The sequence below is a fragment of the Archocentrus centrarchus genome, chromosome 14 (genome assembly GCF_007364275.1).
Source record: "Archocentrus centrarchus isolate MPI-CPG fArcCen1 chromosome 14, fArcCen1, whole genome shotgun sequence".
Taxonomy (NCBI): domain Eukaryota; kingdom Metazoa; phylum Chordata; class Actinopteri; order Cichliformes; family Cichlidae; genus Archocentrus; species Archocentrus centrarchus.
In genome coordinates this window covers 3,822,413-3,849,756 of record NC_044359.1, presented here as the reverse complement: position 1 = coordinate 3,849,756, position 27,344 = coordinate 3,822,413, and the positions used below count along the sequence as shown (strand labels likewise).

At 43.5% G+C, this 27,344-nt stretch overlaps 2 protein-coding genes across 3 annotated transcripts; both read left to right on the top strand.

The window, feature by feature from the left end:
- The first annotated feature begins 495 nt into the window (after positions 1-495).
- LOC115792393 (GTPase IMAP family member 8-like) lies at positions 496-10,252 on the top strand. Its single transcript, XM_030746911.1, has 3 exons — positions 496-599; positions 5,001-5,129; positions 6,958-10,252. Exons 2-3 carry the CDS (start codon positions 5,030-5,032, stop codon positions 9,729-9,731), a joined length of 2,874 nt encoding a protein of 957 aa, XP_030602771.1. The 5' UTR covers positions 496-599; positions 5,001-5,029; the 3' UTR covers positions 9,732-10,252.
- A 7,602-nt stretch (positions 10,253-17,854) lies between these two features.
- Positions 17,855-26,568, top strand: LOC115792369 (GTPase IMAP family member 8-like). Of its 2 annotated transcripts, none has more exons than XM_030746878.1 (2): positions 17,855-17,920; positions 24,633-26,568. In XM_030746878.1, exons 1-2 carry the CDS (start codon positions 17,896-17,898, stop codon positions 26,222-26,224), a joined length of 1,617 nt encoding a protein of 538 aa, XP_030602738.1. In that variant the 5' UTR covers positions 17,855-17,895; the 3' UTR covers positions 26,225-26,568. The 2 variants fall into 2 exon arrangements, with proteins under 2 accessions (XP_030602738.1, XP_030602739.1); XM_030746879.1 differs by having other exon boundaries at positions 17,859-17,920; positions 24,636-26,568.
- The last annotated feature ends 776 nt before the right edge of the window (positions 26,569-27,344 follow it).

The following is a 27,344-nucleotide window of genomic DNA, read 5'->3' as shown; positions in this document are numbered from 1 at the left end:
GTCACCAGACTGGGTAAAGACTTTAACCCGGGAGTGAGCAAACAGGCTATCAGCCTGGATCTCAGCATGACCACGGTCCCCATGCTTGAGCTCACGGAGCCAGAGGGAAACATTTCCTTGGTTCACTGGTCTGAAAACACCTGCCAGTTTATTTTTATCTGTTCGGTGCCCCTAACCTCACAGAGTTTAAGGGGAATGTTGCAGCATATGCAAGTGCTGTGGCGCAGCTTCATCACTGCATGGCCACAAAGACCCTCCCACAGCTGGATGGAGAGACGTCCCAGAGTCACAAACTGAGAAGTTCATCAGTGAGACCACTTTGCGAAAGAACCGAGACCTGAAGTACAAATGTACACGAGCGCTGTGTCCAATGGGACTTGGTGAGGCTGTCTGAGGCTGAAAAGAAGAGGCAGGAAGGCAAAAGTGAAGCAAAACTCACAACATCCAGGTGAGAAGCACGCCCTGCTGCAGGATGTGGGAGAGGCAGAGAGGAGGTGCAGGGAGAAATAATGAAGCTGTTCCCAGTGCAGGGACACAGACGTTGGGTTAAGGATTGTCCTGAAAAGCAGGAACCTGAGGCCGACTGACTGAGGGTGGAGGTGAGCACCTTTTTTACAGTGAGGGTTCGTGGACCCTGGGCTTTGTGCCTGAGCTTCTGTATTATTTAATATCTGGTTACTGTTAGCTTTTATTTTAGCCTTGATTCCTGTGGTTCTGATCAGCCCAGCCTTTTATGAAGTAGACTTTTCCTGGTTGGTTTCCTCGTGATTATGGTCTCAGTTTTATTCTTCACTTATTGCTGTGTTTGACTCTAGCTGCTGTCTGGGTTCACTTATAGTTTATATATTACTCTCTCATGGTCCTGTTTTCATTACGATGTTGTTCGTTGTTTGGAGCCTTGGTTGTTTTGTCACAGTCTTCTTGTGGTTTTGATTCTTTGTTCAGTTTAAGTTACAGGTCCTGTTTTTAGTTACAGGTGTTTATATTGAGTCCCTGTTCCCCGTGTTTCCTGTTTTACTTCAGTACTCTTGCTCCCATCTGTATTGTATTTGGTTGTCTTTCTGGTCTCGTCCTTTTTGATTGTTCCCAGCTGTGTCTCCACCTGTTCCCGATCCTTCCGATCCTGTGTTTGTATTTAAGTCCTCGGTCCGTATCTGCTCCTTTTCGTCGTCAATGAGCCTCCTGCTGTGTGTCTTCCCATCCAGCCTCAGTTTAGTTTATTCATTGTTTCTCCTGTTTTTTATTAAATAAAATCACATCCATGTCAAAAGCTCAGTTTTGGCTTTTGAGTCGTGCATTCTGGGTCTAACCTCATCTGTCATACAGGTCATTGTCAGTTTGTCCTGCCTCCCCTGTGGTCCCGTCTAGCTTGTTGTCCTGCTATGTTTCTTTGTCCTTGTGTTTGCTGGTTGGTTTCACCTGTACCTGTCTTCATCCCCCTGATCCGCTCTCAGAGGCTCCTGTGTTCTGCCATCTGAACTGAGAGAATTCCAGTTTGTTTACTAAGGACTGATATACTGGTTTCAAAAACGTTAATGGATTAATAGAGTTTGACTTTGGATTATGGGCTGTGTACTTGGCAGTTAGTGACTGACTACAATGATGGAGGCGAGGACAGCTGCAGCAGCATGGAGCTGAGTGAGGAAGCCAGAATCCCTTCATGTTGTGAGGTTTGACAGTGAAGGTGGGACAAAGGAAACAGACGAAACGTCAGAGCTTAAGTTGGTGAGGAGGTGTGCTGCAGTGTAAGGGGAGGGAGACCTGCTGCTCAGGTGAAACAGGAGGAAAAAGCAAAGAGGCTTCGAAGTGTGGGAAAAGTCTCAATCTGTGAGACGCTGGAGAGCAGAAGCTTAGTGGGAGTAAGGGGATGATTACTGGACTACTGCTAAGTGTTAGCATCTTAGAGCTGGCTGCATGACGCTGCAGACAACAGTGGAAACAGAATGATAGAAGAGAGGCAAGCTGTGTTGGCTCAGTTTGTTACGTCTGTTCAAAATGAATTTGTCACAGTTTTCTGACTTTGCAGACTGATGTGGAGGACCCAAAGAGACAGAAAAAACAGCTCTAAGGTAAAACATAAGTCCAAGGGAAGAAACTAAACAAAGTCCAAAATGAAGCAGAAAACTCTAATAACCGGGTCATGGAACAAAGAGACGCTCTGATGAGGAGAAATCTGCAACTACCAAAAAAGCACCGAGGGTGACTGAAGCTGAACTAAACCTGAATAACAAGATTAGGAAAACTAAACAAGCACGAGAGAAAACTATCAAAATAAAACAGGAAGTAACATAAAGGAACACCTTGCACAGAGGTTTAATGGCACGGATACACTGAAACAAAGAAAATAAACAAACCATGAAACATAACCTGGCCTGAGAACAGCGTGGCAGAGGACCCCAGTGCAGGACTCACAGGAGGAGTTTAACAGTAACTTAAATCTTTAATCCAAAATACTGGAACGTGGCATAAAAGCACACAGCTGGGGAAAAACAACAAATAACTGACAACACAACCAGGAACTAAACAACACAGAGGCCTTAAATACACAGACATGAGGGAAAAGCGGTGACAACACAGGTGAACGAAATACACTAACGAGACCAGAGGAAGTAAACCTAAACACAAAGCACAAGGAACACAAAATCGTCAAAATAAAACAGGAATTGACCTAACCAAATACATGCAGACTCAACACAGGGAGACTGACACACAGAGGGAATGAGAACATGACCAACTAAACACAAGACATGAGACAACGGAGACACACTAACACAGGGAGAACTAAACCAGAGCTAAGGGAGAGGGAACCTAAACACAGAAGGGCCAAGACACACAGGAGCACAGGGAAGACCAGGACATGGAAAACTAAACAGAAAACAAAGACAAACTAAAATTCCAAAAATCCTGAACAACCAGAAAACAGAACTTCACAAAATCTCAAAACACTGGGCCACGGGCCCAGAATCACAACAGAAACCCAGCATACACAAACCTGCTGATGAGTACAAAACCTCAAATAAACTAGGAGTCAAACAAAAAAGTAAAATAATAAAACTTCCATAACTCAAAGGACCGGGTCAAAGGACCAGGGCAGAATTTTGTCTCGGAAGTTTAAGGTACAGTGTGAGGGAATTGGTTCCAAAGGCAGTCAGGTGAGAGGAAGAGTTTGGGCATGTCATGGCCGGGGAGGAAACGGACGAGGGAGGGCAAACACGCAGGACTCCGGAGATTGGCATAACGTAAAGACATTTATTTATATAGGGAAAAAATAAATACAAACACCGTAGAAGGGGGACGAAGGGCAGACACAGGGAGCACAGGAACACACGGGCACACAACGTCAACGACACGACAAGGAGCATGGGAAACACAAGACTTAAATACACAGAAGGTAATGAACAAATGGAAAACAGCTGGGAGGGAAGTACAAGACAAACTAAACCCAAAGCACACAGACCAGGAACCTACCAAAATAAAACAGGAAATAACTTGACACCCAGACTAAACACCTAAGGACAGCACATCAGTATGGGGAGACAGACACCATAATAACAGAACTATACATGAACATAAACACTGGGCCACCGGCCCAGGACCATGACAGGGCACATGACCAAAGAATGCAAAGCCAAGAGGCACAGAGGTGACCATGAGTTTGAGAAATCAAACCCACAAGCTGCGCCTGTGGAGGTGAACACGGGGTTGTGTACTGAGGATGTGAAGCACTGAAATGCAAAGCTACACTGCAGCGAGTCTGAGGTTTGAATGCTGAGGCATTCCCGAAGCCTGGACAGGAGAAATGTCCAGTAACCATTTAAACCACTGTGAGTGTCATGTAGGAAAGAGAAGAGGAAGATAATCATTTACAGCAGGAGTTATAAATGTGGCTGCTGATCTGTCTGTCATCTGGGTTTGAGAGGTGTGAGCCAGTCAGAGGATTGAGTCCAGGCTACTCAAGATTCACAGTTCATTGTCAGTACAGTAAAAATCACCTGCGTCAGATTCAAATGGCCTCTGGAATTTTATCCAACTTGTAAAAAAATCCATCTTATGTTTAAATAGGATGAAATCTAATTCTTCAAAATTCTTCAAAATGTCGGACAGTTTGGGGTCTAATATTGAATTTTGCTGCAACTGCTTCTGCAAATTTTATAATCTTTTGTGTGTGGAGAAAAAGCTCCATAAAGAATCCAATCAGCTGAGCAGCTTTAAGTCGGTTTCCAGCTCAGAGAAACCAGGAAGTGAATGGCCCGAACACACGGCTGTCAGAGACACGTGGAGGGAAGAAGATGATCTCAGTGCAAAGGTCGCAGTTAGAGGACGTCAGTACTGAGGTGTGGGGGGCTCATCAGAGGGTAGGAAATATTGTTTAGGTTTCTAAAAACTCCCGGGCCTTTTTCCGAGAATGTAGTGTCACTGTTGTAAAGCATATGACTCCCTGAGTGGTGGCCTAGGGGAGAAGAAGAGGGTCATCCACTGAGAGGACCCTGGTTCAAATCCTTGGGCTGGCATCACTGTGGGGTCCCTGAGCAAGCCCACCCCCCAGGTTGCTCCCCGGGCGCCCTTTGGCTGCCCCCTGCTCCATGCTGTGCTGTGTGTACTACATACTCCATGTGTGTGATGGGTTTAAATGCAGGAATGAATCTCACTGCATGTATATGTATGTGACAAATAAAGCTCTTCTTCTTCTTCTTCTTCTCTTATTGGGGTGGGGTTGGGGGGGGTACTGTAGCAGAAAGGGTTCCTGACTTTGATGTTTAAAATCTCTTTTTGTTCTTGACTTTAAAATAATTAAAGTAGTTAAAATAATACTTTATGGATATTATGAATTACATCAGCTGGCTCTTCTCACTGAACCACAAACATAGCAAGCGCAGCATGTTTACACACTTCAGCTGAACTCACAGAATTTAACCAACTGCTATGTGTGTGTGTGTGTGTGTGTGTGTGTGTGTCTGTGTCTTGTGTGTGTGTGTGTGTGTGTGTGTGTGTGTTGGAAGGGCGGACCTGGGTGCAGACTGCAGTCCTGATGAGCGATAAAAGGAGACGGTTTCAGCAGCCGGACATCAGCAGTGACTCAGTCACAGACATGGCAGCTCTGAGGATATCAGACAAACCGCCTCTGCTTGGTAAGTAATTTAAATCAACTCTTCCAATGTAAACTTTATTATTACGGTAATGTTAGTAAAGCCTAATGAACTTGGCGCCTGTTTATTTTAATTTAGATTTTGGTTTCAGTCTGTTTCATTTTCTCTTGCTCTTCCCAGATGAGCTCTATAGATTCTCCGTTAACTCCTCTTGTTAGTGTTTTTTCCTTTTATTTTATTTCCTTAATTGTGTTATTTTTCATATAAGTGTATATGTATTGTGGCAATGCCAGAGTTGAGAGGCGGGGAAAAAAGCAAGAAAGAAAAAGAAAAAGGGGAAGAAAATAGGAAGAGAAAGATAACAAGAGGACGGAGCACAATAGAAAACCACAACGGTTTCACCTGCTGCACCTGGAAAAAACAAGAAAAAACATACAAAAAACAAAGCTGGAAAAAACAAGAAAAAACATACAAAAAACAAGCTGGAAAAAACAAGAAAAAACATACAAAAAACAAAGCTGGAAAAAACAAGAAAAAACATATATGTAAAAAAAAAAACATGCCTACACAAACCAACAATCTTTGTGGTGTGTGTTTGTGATGTAAATGTGAGGTGTGAAGGTCTGTGTTTCTGTCACAAAATGTTTTTAACAAATGAGGGTGGAAAGCTGTCGCAACGCCCCCCCCAGAGGCCAGAGGCAAGTAGAGAAAGACCCAGGTGGCCCGGCCCGGTCCCCAGCCCCCTAAAAGCATTGAAGACCCATGGTCACGCATTCCAATGACAACCACATGCTACCCCAGCAGAAGGGAGAGGGAGGCCCCGGACGACGGAGCACCCCCACACCCCACCCCACCCCATCCCCCCCACCGAGGTGCAAAAGCCCCAGAGAACCAGAGGAAATGGGAAATCAGCCCCCCAAAAACAGGCCGGTGGCGGGCCCAGGACCCTGGTGCCTGAGAACCACCCGACACCCAACAGAGCCATTAATCACCTCCACTACATGGATGACATCATTCTGTATGCCAGGAGTGAACGAGATATTGATCCACAGCACTCGGATCTACAGCAGTGACACTGGAGACGTGCAGCTGGATGGTAACAAAGAGAAGGGAGGTAGTCAGAACTGAGAGGATTGCACTGCCAAAGGGCAACATTGCAGACACTAAGGACAGCTACAAGTACCTTGGGATCTCACAGGCAGATGGGAACCAGGAAGAGCTCGCTAGGAAAGCTGCAACCTCCAAGTACCAGCAGAGAGAAAGTCCTGAAGAGTCAGCTGAATGGAAGAACAAGATCTGGGCAAGTCTCTTAATAAATGAGATCATCATTTGAAAACTGCCTCTTGTATTTACTCCAGTTATCTTTGTCTAATATCGAGATTTGTATGATCTAAACATGTCAGACTGACAGATTTTGGGACAGTATCACATAGAACTGCACCTCTGTCTGCCATGGTTATCCAACCCTCCACAGCGTCTCAGTGACGCTCACGTCACATTCATTCAAGTCAAGTTGAGCAAGATTACAGTGTTTTCATGTGGGTTCCTGCTTTTATTGGCTGTAGTTATGAACTGTGCCACTGATCTGATACTTTCTTCTTCAGGAGAACAAATTCTCGCCTTTTTACTTTGCTTACTTCATCATCTTTAAGTTATTTCTCATAATTTTACAGGTCAGAGAATAAAGAATTTGCAGGACCTCAGTGTTCTTTGTTCACTCCATCCTGTGATGTTTTCCAGTCTGGGCAGCATTAAAATAAGCTTGTTTTCAGGGTTTGACAATAAAAGATTGTGGAAATCAAATTTTACTGAGAGTGAGAAATGTTCACTTTGCACAACTGTCACTTACGTTTTGCTCTTTTCTTTACAGTCCAAGAGAAACCAGAGGAACGATACAAAGCACAGAAAAAAGAGGAGGCGGACCTCAGGATTGTTCTTCTTGGGAAAACTGGAGCTGGAAAGAGCGCAGCAGGAAATACCATCTTAGGGAAAGAAGTATTTTACTCTTGTGTGCTTCCTTCCTCAGTAACATCAGAGTGCAGTGTGAAAACGGGTCAGTTTGAAGGAAAAATCCTCGCTGTAGTTGATACTCCGGGTCTGTTTGACACCAAGAAAAATGAAGAGGCGAAGACAGATATCACCAGGTGCATCTCCTTCGCTGATCCTGGTCCTCATGTGTTCCTGATTGTGATCAAGGTGGACAGATTCACAAATGAAGAACAAGAAACAGTGAAGGCCATTCAGGAGATGTTTGGGAAAAAGTCAGCTCAGTACACCATGGCCTTGTTCACCCGTGGAGACGATCTGGAGAAACATGGAGTCCAGATAGAAAAATTCATTCATGAGAATCCAGCTCTCTGTGACGTAATCAGTCACTGCGATGGAGGATATCATGTTTTTAACAACCGAGATGAGAACCCCGCTCAGGTCAGAGAGCTCCTGAAGAAGATCAACACAATGGTTCAGAAAAACAGAGGGAGCTACTACACCTACGAGATGTTGCAGGAGGCTGAGGAAGCCATGAGGAAAGCTGAAGAAGACCTCAGGATTGTAATTGTTGGAAAAACTGGAGCTGGGAAGAGTTCATCAGGAAACACCATCTTAGGGAGGAAAAATTTCAAATTAACACAAACGTCAGAGTGTCAGAAGGAAACGGCTCAGTTTGACGGTCAGACGCTGGCTGTAGTCGACACTCCGGGGCTGTTTCACACCAGGCTCACCGAAGGGAAGGTGAAGACAGAGATCGCTAGATGCATTTCCTTTGCTGCTCCTGGTCCTCACGTGCTCCTGGTTGTGATCCAAGCTGGAAATTTCACAGAAAAAGAACAAAAAACAGTGAAAATCATTCAGGACATGTTTGGGGAAAAAGCAGCACATTACACCATGGCCTTGATCACCCACGGAGATGATCTGAATGAGGAGGAAGCCAAAGAAGCATTGATTAGTAACGATCCAGCGCTACGTGACTTCATCCATCAGTGTGGTGGGGGGTACCATGTTTTTAACAACAAGACGAAGGACCCCTCTCAGGTCAGAGAGCTGCTGAGGAAGATCAACACCATGGTTCAGAGAAATGTAGGAAGATACTTCACCTATGAAATGTTCAGGGAGGCTGAGAGAGACATAGGAGAAGGAGAAGGAGACCTCAGGATAGTTCTCCTTGGGAAAACTGGAGATGGGAACAGTGCAGCAGGAAGTACACCCTTAGAGGGGAAAGTATCGAAATCTGCATCGTTTGCTTCTTCGCTGATATCAGAGGCTCAGAAAGTAACAGCTCAGTCTGATTTTCAAACACTGGCTGTGGTTGTTACTCCAGGTCTGTCTGACATCTTTAAAACTCACGAGGAGATGAAGAGAGAGCTCGAGAAGTGCATCTCCTTTGCTGCTAATGGTACTTATGTGCTACTGGTTGTGATCCAGGCTGGCATATTCACAAGAGAGGAGCAAAAAACTGTGAAAGCCATACAGAAGATGTTTGGAAGAAGGTCAGCATATTTCACTATAGCCTTGTTCACCTGGATGGATGATCTGCAGGCAGCCGGAGTCACTGTGGACAAACTGATCAGGGAGAACTCGGTGCTGCGTGAATTCATCAGTCAGTGTGGAGGAGGATATCATGTTTTTAATAACCGAGACAGGGATCCCCTTCAGGTCAGAGAGCTCCTGAAGAAGATCAACATAATGGCTCACAAAAACAGAGGAAGATACTTCACCTATGAGATGTTCAGACAGGCCGAGAGGGCCGTGAGAGAAGAGGAGCCTGCCATCAGGATTGTTACTGGTGAAAGAAACAGAGCTGGGAAGAGTGCCGCAGGAAACACCATGTTAAAGGGAAAAGTTTTTAAATCAGCATCACCTTCACCTTCACCAGAGAAGGAAAAGCCTCCGTTTGAGTTCCAAAGATTGGCTGTGGTTGATACTCAGGATCTGTTTGAAGATGAGGTGAAGACAGAGATGTATAAGTGCATCTCCTTCGCTGCTCCTGGACCTCACGTGTTCCTGATGGTGATCAAGACGGGCAGATTCACGAGAAAAGAAAAACTAACGGTGAAAGTCTTTCGGAAGATGTTTGGAGAGCAGGTGTCACGTTACATGATGGTCCTGTTCACCTGCGGAGATGATCACAAGCCAAATGGAGTCACGGTAGAAAAATTTATTCATGATAATCGAGTTCTCCGTGACTTCATCTATCAGTGCGAAGGAAGATATCACGTTTATAACATCAAAGACGAGCATCCCTCTCAGGTCAGAGAGCTGCTGGAGAAGATCAACGCAGTGGTTGAGAGAAATGAAGACAGCTACTACACCAATGACATGTTTGCAAAGGCAGAGAGAGACATCCAGAGGGAGATGGAGGAGCTTAAGGAGAAAAGGCCGGAGCTGACGGACAGAGAAGTACGACACACTGCTGAAAGAAGCGAGTTTACTCAGCAAAGCTGGGTGACTACTGGTGCTGGGGTTGCTACTGGACTTGCTGCTGGAGTTGGCACTGGGATTGGCATTGAAGTGGCTGTTGGAGCTGGGGTTGGAGCTGTCGGCGGTCCAGTGGGAGCATTAACAGGAGCTGCAGTGGGAGCTGGAGTGGGTCTCGCTTTGGGAGCTTTAGCTTTAAAGCATCAAATGAGGGACTGTGTTACACAGTGATAAAGGTGCAGCTCATTGAAGTCACATGAACATGAAGACACAGTAACAGTGTGTGTACTGAGTGTGCTGTAGACAAAGACGGATCACTGCATACGGGACACACTTTGTTTTCATGATGATGTGCTCATTATTTTTTTATTTATTTTCATATGTTTTGTTTGAGTGTGCAATCTGTTGATTAAATTATTAGATTAGATTCAACATTATTATCATTGTACACAATGAACACAGTGAGTGTTCGTGAGGTGTCTGCGGTCATGCAGCCGTTATACAGGTGCTACACAGAAACAACTCTACAATGTTACTACACTTCAGTCTAAATCTGTCAGATTGGGTCAAATGTGTTTTGAAGCCTGCAGACTCACTGAATGGGATTCATCTGTGAGTCTGCAGGCAGGTGACTGAGGAAGGCTTGAACCATCGGAGGAGGAGCGCTGATGAAGAAAAGTGAGCTGAACCAGTTTGTAGAGAAGAACATTCACTGAGCTGTTTGTTGCAGATCAAAGTGTGACATCATGTTTCCTCTGGACTTTAACATGTTAATGAAGACATATGGAACAAACATCTGTGTCTGACTTTTACTGCTCAGTATTTCAGTGGCTCACAAAACTCCTGACCTGAGAGGTTAAAGTGTTTTTATAGGCAAGGTTAATGATGCAGCTGATCAATCACAGATATGGGATCAGTGTCGAGTGGCTTAGGCAGACAAGCCTGCTGTCAGAGGCTGAAATGATTTTGACTCTAAGAACATGGGCTCACACCTGATCACTCTAATAGACACTTTATTTGGATTGTTTTGGTCCACACAGTCTGTAGCAGCTGTATGAAGTTACTACAGCCTGAAGAACAGCAGGAATCAACATCTGGACATTTATTCTCTATAAGAGCAATAAAGCTCATACAGACACAGAGACTCCGAACTCTGTCCAGATGTTTGTCTTTGTTGAAATACTTATTAAAAATACTGCTACAAATAAAATCCTCAGACAGAGTTTAATAATTACTGATGGTTAAATGCAATCGTGCTGTTGTTCCCACATACATGCTGGGAGCAACAGTGGGAAGGAAAAACTCCTTTTTAACAGGAAGAAAACCTCCAGCAGAACCAGGCTCAGGGAAGGGGGGGTGGGGGGGGGGGGGGTCATCTGCTGTGGACAGGACACAAAACATGCTGTGGGGGAGAGACAGAGATTAATAATAACTCATGATTAAATGCAGAGTGGGGTATAAACAAACTGAAAAGACGTGAATTAAAAGAAACATCATGGGAACCCCCCAGCAGCCTAGGCCTATTACAATTAAAATGATCAGCCTACAGAGGCTGAAGTCAAACACCCTGAAAATCAAAGTGAAAATGATGCAGCAGACTGGAAGATTCTGCTGAAATTTCACTGCAGCAACTCTAAATGGTTTTCAGTAGTTTGTGTGGCCCCCACATGCTTGTATGCATGCCTCACAACTCCTAATGAGATGATGGAAGATGTCCTGGAGGATCTCCTCACAGATCTGGACCAGGGCATCACAGGGCTCCTTGACAGCCAACTGAATTTAATAATTAATTATTAATAGATTAAATGCAGTGTTGAGGCTGTCGTTTTCAGCATCTACATGGATGTTAAAATCACCCACTATAATTATTTTATCTGAACTGAGCACTAAATCAGATAAAAAGTCTGAGAAATCAGACAGAAACTCTGAGTAAGGACCAGGTGGACGATAGATAATAACAGATAAAAGAGGTTTTTGAGTTTCCCAATTAGGATGGACAATTAATAAGCTGGAATTGAAGATTGCTGCTACTCCTCCTCCTCGACCTGTGCTTCGAGCATTCTGACAGTTACTGTGACTCAGGAGTGTTGATTCATTTAAACTAACATATTCATCCTGCCGTCCAGCAACTACTGACCACTTCATGTAGTGGCAGTACACGAGATCAGGAACAGGTGAGCTCACTGCTTCAGGGTGTGTGAAGTCAAAGGGCGGGAACCGGAAATGAGTCCCGCCCCTGAAACACATGGGTGAGGTCACCACACACACACACACACACACACTGATACGGCTCCTGTTCAACAGTTTATTCACTTTTCAAAGCAGTAGCTTGAAAACCCAGTCAGTAGGGTGGTGTGTTGTAACAGATTGTGACAACTGTAAGAAAATATCTATTTAGAATAGAATCTTTATTGTCATTGTGCACAAAACTTGCACAATGAAATTTAAAATGCAGTCCTTCCAGGTGCCTCAGGACAATAAATAATAAATGTATGAGTGGCAAATAATAATAAAAATACAATACATGATTATAAAATTTAAATTAAAGGACACCAGCCTTGATAAACACTAACACACACATACACACCCACATCACTTTCCATTGGACAGCACAGAGTTCAGTTCAATGATGGCTCTGGCACAAAAGCTTTTTCTCAGTCCGGTTGTTCTGGCCTTAATTGTCCTGAAGCGTCTGCCTGATGGCAGTGGCTGAAACAAAGAGTGTCCAGGGTGGGAGGGGTCCCGGAGGATGTTCTGCGCCCTCCTCTGGCAGCAGGCAGGTTGATGACTCACTGGAGAGGTTTTCTGTCTGCAGCTGTTAAACCACTCTCAAAGACAGTAGGTCAAGATGCTCTCTACAGAGCAAAGGTAGAAGGACACCAGCAGATATTGGGTCGGATAGTTGCTCCTGAGAACCCTCAAGAAATGCAGTTGGGCCTTTTTGACAATGTTGGTGGTGTCCTCAAAATGGACTCCCAGGAACCTAAAATCTGAGACCAGCTCCACTTCATCCCCCTCGATGAACAGGTTGGAGGACATTTGTTGTCCTCCTAAAGTCTACTACCATCACATTTGTCTTAATTGTGCTCAAACTGTATAATGCAGTGGCTGGCATGTGTGTGTGTGTGTGTGTGTGTGTGGGGGGGGGGGGGGGGGGGGGGGGGGGGGTGGGGGGTAGCACACACACACACACACACAAGTCTTTTGTAGAGGGTGAAGAGTAGTGCACTCAGCACACAGCCCTGTGAAGAGCCCGTCTTTGGATCAAGCCAGTCCTTGATCCAAAGACGGGTGGAGCGTAGTATCCCCAGGCCAAGAAGGATGGTGTTAAATGCCGAGCTGGGGTCCACAAAGTGCAGCCAAACGTACTTCGTGTTCTTCTTGGGAATGGGGATGATAATGGAGGACTTCAGTAGGGAGGGACAGCAGCCTGACTCAGGGACTGGTTAAAATTGCTGGTAAAAATACCAGGGCATCTACCATGCTGATGGAACTTAGGTAACACAGTGTTTAAATCAGCATGGTTAAAGTCTCCTGCAGTGATTTACAGCCTCAGGATATCTGCTAACCATGTCATGTAAGAGACCTGTGGCCAAGTTAGCATTAGCATCATGGGAGAGATCTTTTGGGAGTGAGAGCTCTTTGTGTAAAATTATTTCAACAAATCTGTTATTGTATTCCAGTTTCACCTCGTCTTTCAGCTCCAGAGTGAACTGTCCTGGACAACATGGCTCGAGGACGTTTCCCAGATAACGAGGATTTCATCAGTTCATCATACAAGCTCCATCAAAGAGGTTCTAAAATGCAATAAGTGGTTCTACATGGAAACCAACTGGTAAACATGCACATGCACAGTAGATCTACAAATGATAGATGCAGAGGAAGAGCTCCACTTCATCTACTTATCAGCATCAGTTCAAAAGCCTGCATCAGGGTGCACAGGTGATCAGCTCAGACTGAGCACTCTTCCTCCTCTGGTGTGAATCAGTGAGTTGAATATTTTTGGTGACCTTCACTCTGACCTTCACTTGTTGCATTATTAATTTGCACTTGCAAAACAGTCCTAAAGTTCTGTGTTTGCATCCTCTGATCATTCCTTCAGTCTGACTGTACCCTTCCTGTACCCTCAGTACCCGTCTTTGTGCTGGAAAAGCACAACAGAAATGTGATCCGAGTCTCCAGGGTGGGGCGAGGGGCTGCTTTGTAGGCAGTTTCATTGTTTGTGTACATCAAATCCACTGTGTTGGCTCTCCTGGTTGGAACATAGTGGGGGAATTTGGACAGAACTGTTTTTTTTTTTAGTTTGCAGGATTCAAACCTCCAGCATCTACAAACTGTGTGGATGTTCTGTGTGTGGCTCATTGGGTGTCCTAGGTGTTAGCACTGGGAGGACGGTCCACAGCCAGCACCAGAGTGGTCCTGAAGTCCCATGGCCGGGTGAAGTGTTGTGTCTGACAGTCAGTTGTTGTTTGTCAGGGGTCTATTTCTGCGTATCACACAGTGGGAGGAGGGTGGAGGCGCTCTGCCAGTCATTTTGAAGGTGCAGCAGGTTTCCATGTGCTCTGCTGCTGCTCTCCCGCAGGTAAAACCGCCTGACTCTCTGGACTGTTTCAGACTCTGTGTGTGTTCAGCTGAAAGATGAAAATAAGTTAAAGCTGTTTATTTCAGCTGTTTTAATGGCATCAAAGGAGGGAACGATTAAGCCTGTGAGCGTTCAGTGATGATCCCTCAGGTCTCATTTCCACTGTGAGGTCCTGTCAGCTCAGCTGTACCTCAGCTTTCTTTCCCCATTATGGTGTTTTTCCTCCTCAGCTGTGGATCTGAGACAGCTGATCTGATGTCATGGTCCACTGCAGATCGGAGACCAAGCTTCAGATTCTGGGACAGGAAGTCAGGCACGGGAATATTTTTATTAATTTCAAGGGGAATAATTTTGTTGCAGATGGTCGATTAAAATATAAATATGAAAGACAGAAAACATACACTCTCTCTATAAAAAAGATGAATGAGTAAAAATAAAGTGATCAAAGTGCAACGGGTTCAATTCCAATATTCCAAAATTAAAGAATAATATGACAGGATATTACAGGTGAGAGCAGTCCAGGTGTCATGAAGTGGAGTCATAAAGTTTGATCTAATCTCGCTCAGTGGGCGAGTGACACTGACATATTCTTTTGGTTGCATTAGATGTTTTCACTTTAACAGATGCAGGTTTCAGGTTCTGACTGAGTGTTAATGTTACCGTGGCTGCTGTGGGCAGACAGGAGAGGCCAGAGAAGACCTCTGAGGTCAGAGCAGCAGCCTTCTTCTCACCTTACAGGTAAGAGTACACAGGAGAGAACGATGTGGGTGGGGTGAACCTGGTGTCAGGTAACACATGCAGGAAGTGGCTGTTTTAGAGTCATCAGGTGTGTGATATCACTGCACATTTAAGTCATGCACTTCTTCTTCATCACTAACGGTTAGGACTGTCTGCAGCACTGAGCTCAGTTTGTTCCTCCTCAGGTCTGCTGAGGCTTCAATGCCTCACAGAGGGAAACAGAACAAAGCAGTCAAAGACACGAGTGAACAGTTAAAGGTCAAACTGAAGCTTTAGCTTCAGAGAAACAGTGTGTCAGTATGTCAGTGTGTGTTTATGTGGGTGTGAGTCTGTGAGGGCTCACAAACTGTCAGAAAGCCTTGAAAGGTCATTTGTATCCATTCTGTCTGCTGATGAACCTGCTGCTATAAAGTGTTACATAAAGTCATGTTTGTGTGTTTGTCTCACACCGTGCTCATAATCGTCCCGCTCATTTGTCTGCACTCACCTTCCTGATGGCAGGAACACTGTGAGTCTGAAACAAACTGCAGGAAGAAGCAGTGAGAGCTGTGAAGCTGCATCACACTGATGAGCTCTGAGCCTTCAGACGTCACCGCGCTGCTGCTGCTGCTTCACCTTCTCCCACCATTTTAACCAGTGTGTGTGTGACTGTGTGAGTCTGAGGACACACACAGCCGTGAATGTTTATAGAAATATAAAGATTCAATGATAGAAAACAGTTTAATAAACCTCTATAAAAACTCATGTTTGTCACATGTTTAATAATCAAAGAACAAAGTTACAGATGAAACATGAAGCTGCAGCCTCAGGGTTCAACTGGTCAAACTGGTCCTGCTGGGACTTAAACCAGAGTCCTGATGCTCAACAGGAACTTCACAGTTATATTAATATATTGATGTTAAAATGAAATTTATCATTGTTCTGGCCTTTAAACTCATTCAGTTTCATCATAACTGCAGAAACATTTACAGCTACGTTTGTTTCAGATATGAAGCTGCTCCAAACTGATGGAACCAGCTAACAGGGAAAAATTAATGTTAACCATTAATGTGTGAATAAACTGGGCACACATTATTAATACAACCACACTCTGCTACATCATCACTATCATCATCATCAGCTGCTGGATAAACTCTGACCTGCAGTCAAAGGTCAAACGAAGCAGAAGTGCTTCCATCAGTCTGATGGTTCTCTTCAGGGTCACGTCGCTCAGTTAAACCTCAGACCACACCCTCCCTCTTCACATCCAGCTTCACGACCCCGGCAGCAGCCCAAAGCTAAAGACTCCACATGTGACTTCGTGACCCACTGGGTGGCATCACGGTGGCCTTTTACATGTAGATTATGACCAGCGTACAGAAAAGCCTCTTGAAGTCAGCTTCCTCCTCCAGAGGTTGCTTCATCACATTTACAGGAACGATGCAGCTGAGCTGGAATGAAGGCAGATTTCAAAGATGAGAGGTGCTGAGGCTCATGGGACGCCATCATATCACAGCCTGCAGTTTGAAATGCTGTCATTATGTTTCTATTTATCACTTTTCTATTATTTAAAATGGGAAGAGTTACAAAACCGTTAAAAACATTTCAAACAATTTTTTTAAAAACGCAGTTTATTCATTATTCAACATAAAATACATAAACATAAATACAGGATTCTCTCCTGATATTAGGACTGTAATACATGAATCTGGACACATGAGGGCGACATTTAATCATAATAACATCAGACAAAAACTGTCAGAAGTTTAGAAAACTCAGTATAAGCATAAATTATCCACAGTAACTGGGAATAAGTTTTGGACTGTTGGATAAACAGACAGTTTAAAATGAGCCGAACTCTCCGAGCAGCTTCAGTTTATCGTGAATGTTCAGACGAACCTCCGACAGATTCTCAGTGCACCTCTGAACTGTTCCTCCTAATGAACATCAGATATGATCATGTCCTGTGGAAGTGGGCGCCACACTGAGTATTTAAATGTTGGAGTGAGTGATGTGATTCTGATCCCTGCAGAGAAGAGAAGCAGCAGAGGTTCAATAAAAGCGCATCAGTGCCGTCAGAATAAAACATCCTGACGTTCACGTGGGAATAAAAAGATGAGCACCGACTGTGAGCAGCAGCAGGAGGAAGGACGACGATGAAGGAGGGTCTCAGTGTTGCACACTGCTTACCTGCTGAGCAGGTGTGACAGAAATCTTCCAGCAAACAAACAACATTAACGCAATGGCTTGTTTCTGATTGGAGGGTGTTAGTTTCCCCACTGGGTGCTTATCCATGTTGGTGGTGGGCTGACTGGTTGGACTGGTGCAGTGCACAGTGTAGTGGAGAGAGAGCTGAGCGGTCCGTGTACGAGCCCCCTTTGTCCAGTCGACCCAGAAGCTGATACCTGCTGGAAGATCTGGTTGCTTGTCTCATTCTGAGGGTCTTGGTTCATTCTGTGTCAGTGTGCTGAGTACCTGCATCTGATTTTATGCTTCATTCTAATGTCTGATGCCGCTGTAAAAAGGCTCCAGTGATTGGCTGGTTCTTTGTGATTTGTATTAGTCAGTGAGAGGAAAGAAGGTGTTTCAGCTCTGAGTTATGCAAAGCAGCTGTGCTGGTGTCCCTGAATAGAGTCAGGGCCGCGTCCTGATTGGTTACCTGTGGTTGCACCGCCCTCTGGTGTTGTTTCTCTGTTGGGTCTTTGCAGAGTCCGAGCTGCCTGCGTGGATGCAGTGACGAGCTGTGTTCACTGCTGATGGTCCATGCAGTGACTTCCACCTCCACCAGCATCCACCAGCATGCAGCTGCTCTGTGTGTGCACAAACTTCCGTGATTATGATGGAATCACTGATTCTTCATCATTTCACAAACCTGTTGCACAGTTCACACAGTCTTTAACAGAGAGCTGAACCCCTCCACAGCTCACCTTTACAGACACTTACCTGAACAGGCTGCACTCAACAAAGCTGGCAGGGCTTATCTGTATGGGGCTGGTTTGAAGGGAGGGGACTACAGGAAGAGTAAACAGTGCTGTTGCACAATAATGAAAGTAATCGTTAGAAGCAGGAGCAGCATCACCGCCTGTAAAAGGAAACATGTCGAGCAGCTATCAGCAGCTTGGTAAGAACATTCAGACACGTTTCTGTGTGTCAGCTGAAAGGTTTGGTGGTTTGTGATGGTCCGTGTTTGGCCCCCACAGCTGGGGGAGAACTTTAATACGGTTAACGAACATCTGCAGACAGCTGAGAGGCGGGTCAGCAGGGAACGCTGCAGCCAAACAGACAGCAGGTGCTTTAATTCAATAAATAAGAAGTGTGTGACCCGCGTGTTTGTTAAGATGCCGCACACACGTTTCATCTGTTTGCAGAGCTAAAGAAACAAAAACGCTGATCTGATAAAGATGGAGGTGCGCGCGGCCGCCGTAGTTGCTGTTATTTATTTATTTATTTATTAGTTACTTATTCTTTCTAGTGTTTCGCTTTTCCCTTCGCCCTGTACATCACTTACAACCGGCGGGACAGTTTAAACTACAATCCACCTCCGTCTGATGTACCGGGGGAGCTGCCCCGCACCAAGCCGGAGCAGCAGGCAGCGCGGGGGGGGCGGGCGAGACAGGAAGCAAAAGTGGGGCAAGCGGGCCGGCATCCATGCAGGGCTAAGGAGCTCACCCAGCAGGCCAGCCCGGCCCAGCCTGTTTGCGGTGCACATAGTCACAGGATCGCACTGTTGCCAATTCTTCAGTAAGGAAAGTTGCTATTGGCTGTCCTAAAAGTCGCTAGAAGTCGATGTATGACGTCATCACCTAATTTGCATAATTGATTATTTGCATGTAGTTGCAATCGAGGCTGTAGGTGAGAGGAATAACATCTTTGGAGATGGCCAGTGAAACACACAGAAAGTAGTGGACAGTTTTCTACTTGCATTTTTGCTCAGTACAAATGTTATCATACCACGTGCCTTATTGTCTTTCAATGTCATGACTGCATTATGTATTTCTTGAGGGGAGACAATCACATTCTCATTAATATGTATGTCACCCACCACAAAAGCGCTACTTTTGACACAATTAAACAGCTCAGTGTAGCGCTCCTGCCATAACTTAGTAATTTCTTTTAATCACTGACACATAGTAGCTGGAAGTGATCTTTTACAATTATTTATTTTCTTAATTTCTTTCCAAAAGTCCTTGACATTATTATTTTTTAACTTTCTTGCAAGAGAGTCAGACCTCATAGTGTTTTCATTTCTCTTTATAAATCTTAAAGCATATTTAAAATTTGCATTTGCATGTTTTTATACTCAAACAAAGGGCCGTGTGTATATGTTTACCCGAATCAGCCCGTGGTTTAAGAGCGCTTCTGCATGAAGCTCTCCTACAGTCACTCCAGCCTGGCTTGATACCATGTGAGCTGGTTTTATACAGAGGTTTGAGGTGAGAAGGCACATCATTCTCATTCATAGTGCATAACTCAGAGCTATGTTGAGGGTTTTTAGTGTTCATTTCGTGGCATGAGATGGCTGCTTTTGGTAAACCCGTTGTCAAAAAGTAAAGAAAAAACACCCTAAATATGTTTAGAAATACTAGGGCTGGGGAATATGGACCAAAATAATATATCTATATTTTTTACCTGAATGGCGATATATGAAATATAGCTTGATATTTTTCTTCCCAGAGGTCTGAACAAAAAGGCACCTCTGAGTCAAAGCTACGTGTCCCAAATGTCACACAGACACTTAACATTCAGCTGTAGATGTACATGAGAAATTGCTCAAAAATAAACCACTGACATATTTAAATAATAGTGCTCTTCAAATAAATGAATGCTTTTTTTCCTCCATAACAAAAGACTCACAGCTGTGCTATTAACATGTAAACAGAAAAGATACAGAGTGAAAATAGCAAAAGGCTGAGTGATTCTTTAAAAGTCTGCGGTGAAGCAGACTTCACCACAGAGCTTCCTCCTGTGGAAGATAAACGTGATCAGACTGAATGAGCACTAAGCCAGTAAGATGATCGCCCATCTCTCACCAAAGACAAAACCTTATCCCACTTACTTGAAGGTGTAACTGTGACTTTGTCTTGACTAAGACCTCATACACATTAATATTCCAAATGCATTTCAAGAAGACTCAGGAAATGTGTTTTTTAAGAATATAAACAAAATGCAATGAAATTCAAGTTTCACAAGCTGATGATTTATTTTCCAATAAAATCTTGGAATACTGGTTTGCTGCTGAGGTGTGACAGTGATACTTGTGCCCATAGCTGACCTTGAGGTTGCAGTTGCGGTGCTTTGTGTAGCACCAAAAAACAAAACGGGGATCTGCTCCCCACACACGAATCTGCTGCTGGTGAACGGTGGATGTTCGGTGTGATTTCATCACTGTCACACCGTTCCAGGTCAAAATTATATTTTTTCTGCACACTTTACAAAACGCCTCTCGATCATTCCCCATGACCAGCTTAACCCTCTGGGGTCTGGGGTATATTTGGCCATTTTTGACTAATTTTATTTTTAGCTTTACAGTTAGAAACGGTTTACACCAACTTGTGTGTGTGTGTGACTGTATAGTTATTCTTTCATTTTGACATACTGTATTAACACATTGGACTTAGAGGATGGCAGTGGCGCAGTGGGCAGGTGCTCACTTTGCAACTGGAGGGTTGCTGGTTCGAGTCCCCGTCTGAGCGTCATTGTGTCCCAGGGCAAGACACTTAACCCACATTGCCTAAGTGTGAATGTGGTGACTGACCCAGGGCAGCTGTGGCTACATTAGTAGCTTACCACCACCAGGTATGATTGAGGTGTGCATGAAATTGTAAAGTGTTTTTGAGTGTCTAGAAAAGCGCTATATAAGACTAATGCATTATTATTATAATCACATAAAAACATAAAATCCAAGTAGAAAAAAAGTTAGTTTTTTTTTTTTATTGTAACAATCACAAACATGTTTAATGAATTATTTTTACAATTAAATTGCAAATATATTGTACATTTTCAAAGCTTGTGTAAACATATAGTAAATAATAAAGTTAAATACAGCTCTTCACATTAAAATGCAGGAAAGGCCTCGGGCGTTTTTGTGTGCAACTATTTCCAGAGCACTAAATAAATAAATAATGTAAAAATAGGCAAAATAAAACTTTAGGACAGCAGCTTGTCCACAATCCCAAGTTGGTAATAAGTCCATATTGTTGTTTCTGCTTTTTGATTAGTTGAATTTCTGATTGTAAGTAATGTTTAAGTTCAAACAAAAAAAAAAAAACAGAGAAAGTTGGCTTTCTTCTCAAAATTATGCATTTGCGTATGTGAAATTTAGCTTTAATAATTAACAAATTGATAAAGAAAACCTTTGGACTGGTCTTGCCACTTTGTTGAAACCCAAACAGGACATGTTCCCAATACAGCTGAAAGCTTGCTGATATTTTTGAGTCCACATAGTTACAAAAATGTTGCCAAAATTCTTTAGCGTGAGGACACTTCCAGAACAAATGAGTGATAGACTCTGGGAAAAGCTCACAGAATGTACAGTTTACAATAATGTTACAGCTGAATTTCTTTAGGTAGTCTTTAGCAGGGTAAGTCCTGTGTAAGAGTTTAAAGGACACTTCTGTTACCTTGTTAGTGAGAAGAAAGTAATTTGAGAGCAACCAGGTAAATTTCCAAGATATATTAACCCGAAAGCCATTCCAATATGACACAGCAGCAGGAATAGAAGCCACCTCCTTCTGAAACAGGGATCTAATTGCCTTATTATTGTTACAAACAGGAATAATAAGACATATTTTTCCAACAGGAGAATGTATGGGGTAAGAGTCAGAGATTAGTGATAAGTGAGTCTATCCTATGTTTGAATAACATGCAAATCTTAGTTAAAATAGCACCAAAAACTTTTGCATATTCTCCGGAAGAGATGGGAATATTACATTTAGAGAGAAATTCCTCATAACTCAGTAATGTGCCAACACTTTTAAACAATTGAGCTAATGTTGTGACTAAACCAGGTATCCAAGAATAAAGTTTTCTTCTTATATAAAATGTCCTTATTATTCCATATGAAATATCGATGAGGAGAGAAGTTGTGCTTGTATATGAGCAGCCATGATAAAAAAAGGCCTGATGGTGAAAATCAGAGAGTTTGATTGTGAGTTTTTCAAAATTACAAACCAGAAAGAAATTCAAACCACCAAATTTAGAGAAAATATGGAAGGGTATGATGTTCCAAATAGAGGCTGGAGATCTAAAAAAATTGAAGAATCCCGTTTATCTTAAAGGTGTAATTTAGAATAGAGAATGATCCGGTCCTCGGTTTTCACATGAATTCATTAACGTAGCTTTTTTAATGCACATTATGAACACTGCACATTATACTCCAAACAAAGAAGAAAAAACTTAAATTTGTTAAATATATGAAAACATGTTACTGCAAATGATGTTTATGTGTCATTAAAATGGGAGAAAATAACATCACAAAGACCAAAAATGTGTGGCACATTGTAGACGGTGCTTGTTGCACTACAAATCATGACACGCATCTCAATAAAAATTCAAATCTAAAGTGACGGGCACCGGGGTGGAGCAGGCAACCATGCTTGCTGCAAGGCTGAAAGTAGGCAGCGCAGGTTTGAGTCCTGGCCTGTCAGTCCTTCCTGCATGTCCTCCACCATCTCCTCTCCTGCTTTCCTGTCATATCTACACTGTCAATAAAGCCACTGTGTCCAAAAAAAAAAGTTTAAAATGATAATAAAACAATACAAACATCCATCCATTTTCTTCTGCTTATTCGGGGCTCGGTCGTGGGGCTGCTGCCTGAGCAGTGAAGCCCAGCTTTCTAAATTCAGATCAAACTGAAGTTCTTGTACTCGGCCCCACAAATCTTGGAAACATGGTGTCAAACCAGATACTTACTCTGGATGGCATTACTTTGGCCTCCAGTAACACTGTGAGAAATCTTGGAGTCATTTTTGACCAGGATATGTCCTTCAGTGCACATATTAAACAAATATGTAGGACCGCTTTTTTATATTTGTGCAATATTTCTAAAATTAGAAACATCCTTCATGCATTTATTACTTCTAGGCTGGACTATTGTAATTCATTATTATCAGGTTGTCCTAAAAGCTTCCTGAAAAGCCTTCAGCTGATCCAAAATGCTGCAGCTAGAGTACTGACAGGGACTAGAAAGAGAGAGCAGATTTCTCCCATATTGGCTTCTCTTCATTGGCTCCCTGTTAAATCTAGAATAGAATTTAAAATCCTTCTCCTCACCTATAAGGTCTTGAATAATCAGGCCCCATCTTATCTCAAAGACCTCATAGTCCCATATCACCCCAACAGAGCACTTCGCTCTCAGACTGCTGGCTTACTTGTGGTTCCTAGGATACTTAAGAGTAGAATGGGAGGCAGAGCCTTCAGCTTTCAGGCGCCTCTTCTGTGGAACCAGCTCCCAGCTTGGATTCAGGAGACAGACACCCTCTCTATTTCAAGATTAGGCTTAAAACTTTCCTTTATGATAAAGCTTATAGTTAGGGCTGGATCAGGTGACCCTGAACCCTCCCTTAGTTATGCTGCTATAGGCCTAGGCTGTTGGGGGGTTCCCATGATGCACTGTTTCTTTTCATTCACCTTATTTACTTTGTTTATACTCCACTCTACATTTACTGTATTTTTCGGACTATACGTCGCTCCGGAGTATAGGTCGCACCAGCCAAAAAATGCATAATAAAGAAGAAAAAAACATATATAGGTCGCACTGGACTATAAGTCGCACTTTTTTGGGGGGGGGGGGGTTGATAGAATCCGAGACTCAGAGCAGAAATTCCATCTTGAACGGCAATTTAAAATAATAATGGATTAAAGAACAGGACAAACACGGTTACGCCTACGTTATGCTAACGTAGCACATTCAGCTACATGACGCACAACGAACACGTGTTCGGTATGTTAACGTAACATTAAGTTATTCAGATAACCATAGCATAAAGAACATACTAACAAGTTAACCAAACCATCAATCCATTGAATTCTTCATCCTCGGTGTCACTTCTAAACAATTCCGTACACTCCGTAGACGAAGCGCCGCTTCCTCTTCTGTGTCACGTTAGTCAGACTCGTCGTCAGCTGCAGTTCCAATTATTCCAGCCTTTCTGAATCCCAACAGGATGGTTTGTCACTGAAGCCCATGTTTTCTTGATCCATCCAATGACTTCCAGGAAAGTTGGGTGGCGCATTCTCCCAGTTGCTGTTAAGCTGTGCTCTCCATCCATCATCCACTGCGCCCACAGGTTACGCAAGACTGCCTTAAAGCTGCAGTTCACGGAGATGTCAAGTGGCTGGAGTATTTTGGTTCATGTGTTATAAATGTCACATATACGTCGCTCCGGAGTATAGGTCGCACCCCCAGCCAAACTATGAAAAAAAGTGCGACTTATACTCCGGAAAATACGGTAATCATTAATTGATATTAATCTCTGGCTCTCTTCCACAGTGTGTCTTTTGTCCTGTCTCCCCCTCCCCCCCCCCCCCCCCCCCTCCCCCCTCAGCAGATGACCCCCCCTCCCTGAGCCTGGTTCTGCTGGAGGTTTCTTCCTGTTTAAAGGGAGTTTTTCCTTCCCACTGTCACCAAGTGCTGCTCATAGGGGGTCGTTTAGACTGTTGGGTTTTCACTGTAATTATTGTAGGGTCTTTACCTACAATATAAAGCACCTTGAGTCGACTGTTGTGATTTGATGCTGTATAAATTGTATTGAATAGAACTGAATCTTAGAGAAATGAAATAATAAAATGTGTTCTTTACACCATTATAACTAAAATTATGTAATATTCTTCAGCAGAGCCAGAGAGATCAGTGGATCCAGATCTCAGGATGGTGCTTCTTGGAAAAACTGGAGCTGGAAAGAGTGCTTCAGGAAACACCATCTTAGGAAGAAAGGATGCTTTTAGATCAACACTATCTCCTAGCTCTGTAACTTCAGAGTGTCAGAAGGAAACTGGAGAGTTTGAAGGTCAAAACCTGACTGTGGTTGATACTCCAGGTCTGTTTGATAACGTCAACACTGACGAGGAGATGATGGCAGAGATCACCAGGTCCATCTGCTTTGCCGCTCCTGGTCCTCATGTGTTCCTGCTTGTGATCCCGGTGGGCAGATTCACAAATGAAGAACGAGACACCGTGAGGATCCTTCAGCAGATGTTTGGAGTCAGCTTAGCAGATTACACGATGGCCTTGTTCACCCGTGGAGATGAGCTGTGTGGAGGAAACACCATAGAAAATTTCATACGTGAAAATCAAGCTCTTAGTTATTTTATCCATCAGTGTAAAGGAGGATATCATGTTTTTAACAACAGAGACAAGGAGCCCTTTCAGGTCAGAGAGCTGCTGGAGAAGATCAATGAAATGGTTCAGAGAAACGGAGGAAACTGCTACACCAATGACATGTTAGAAGAGGCTGAGAGAGCAGCGAGAGAAGAAGAAGACTTCAGGATTGTTGTTACTGGGAAAACTGGAGTTGGGAAGAGTGCATCAGGAAACACCATGCTCGGAGGAAAAGTCTTTAAAACATCTTCATGTTCACCACCTCCTCCCTCAGTGACATCAGAGTGTCAGAAGGAGATAGCTCAGTTTGATTTTCAAACCCTGGCTGTAGTTGATACTCCAGGCCTGTTTCACACTGAGTTCACCTTGGCGCAGGTGAACACAGAGATCAACAGATGCATCTGCTTTGCTGCTCCTGGTCCTCACGTGTTCCTGGTTGTGATCCAGCCAAACAGTTTCTCAGCTAAAGAACAAGAAACAGTGAAAATCCTTCAGCTGGTGTTTGGAGAAAATGCAGCTCGTTACACCATGGTGTTATTCACGCACGTAGATGATCTGGTGGTCTCCATAGAAGAATGCATTATTAAAACTCCAGCTCTTCGTGACCTGGTTAGTCAGTGTGGTGGAGGTTATCATGTTTTTAGAAACAGAGACAGGGATCCCGCTCAGGTCAAAGAACTGCTGGAGAAGATCAACGCCATGGTTCAGAGAAATGGAGGAAGATACTTCACCAATAACACGTTTGAAAAGGCAGAGAAAGTCATAATGAAAGAGATGGAACGCCTGCAGAAAGAAAAACCAGAGATGACAAACAAAGAAGCGAGATACAGAGCAGAGAGAGCCAACAGGTTTGTTCAGGGGTTTCTGGCTGGTGTTGCTACAGCTGCTGCTGGCCTGGGTGTAGGAGCTGCTGCTGGAGCTGCTGCTGGAGTTGGTACTGCAGTTGCCACTGAGGTTGCTATTGGAGCTATTGTTGGAGCTGTAGCTGGTCCGGTGGGAGCTGTAGTGGGAGCTGGACTGGGTCTTGCAGTTGGAGCAGCAGTTGGAGCTGGAGTCCATTTTACTACTGTTGCTAAACTGAAGAAGCAGGCATGTGCTACACATTGACAATCAATCACTCAGCAGCATCCAACTCACATTAACATGATCAAAGGAGTCCTGTGCACCGATATTGTGATTATGTGTTGTTTACTTTTCACTAAATCATCAATCAGTCAATAAAGTTTATAATTTCATTGTTAATGAAGTTACTGTAGAAGACACTGAGTTGGATATCTGATTTAATATAGTAATTCATACTGTATCATTCACTGTTATTAATATGAAACTAAAATATTTTTAATAGCTGTGAAATGTAGTTCTAAAAGAAGACCTGAACGAGATATGAAGAACGAAAGAAACTCACTAAAACAGAAAATTAGAAATGTGAATTAAAAATTACACAATGTGCACAAGATTCCTTCAAACATCTGAAGGAATCTTCATAATGCACTTTTTATTTTTAGTCACCTTTTTTACTCTGTTTATATTTTTGCTCTATCATCATTCGTGTCAATCATTAGTTATTATTAATCTCTGGCTCTCCCCCCTCAGCAGATGACCCCCCCTCCCTGAGCCTGGTTCTATGGAGGTTTCTTCCTGTTAAAAGGGAGTTTTTCCTTCCCACTGTCACCAAGTGCTGCTCATAGGGGGTCGATTTGACTGTTGTGTTTTCTCTGTATTATTGTAGGGTCTTTACCTGCAATATAAAGCACCTTGAGGCAACTGTTTGTTGTGATTTGGTGATATATAAATAAAATTGAATTGAACTGAATTGATTATTAAAGCATTTACTAACAGGGACTTGGAAGAGAGAGACCTAATGTTTAATAATCCACATTTAATTGTTTTATTCTTTGGTGCAGTTGATGAAGCTGTATTATTATTTGTTTTTGTATTTTTATGCTTAAATAGTTTTTTTGCTGATTTTAGTTTTGTTTTTTGGTGGTCTGGGAGCAGGCACCGACTATGGGGATGGGGTTTTGGGGGGATGGCAGGAGGAGAGAAGCTGCAGAGAGGCGTGTAAGACTGCAACTCTGCTTCCTGGTCTCAACCCTGGGTAGTCAGGTTTTAGGAGGGTTAATAAATTTGGCCAGATTTCTAGAAATGAGAGCTGCTCCATCCAAAGTGGGATGGATGCCGTCTCTCCTAACAAGACCAGGTTTTCCCCAGAAACTTTGCCAGTTAT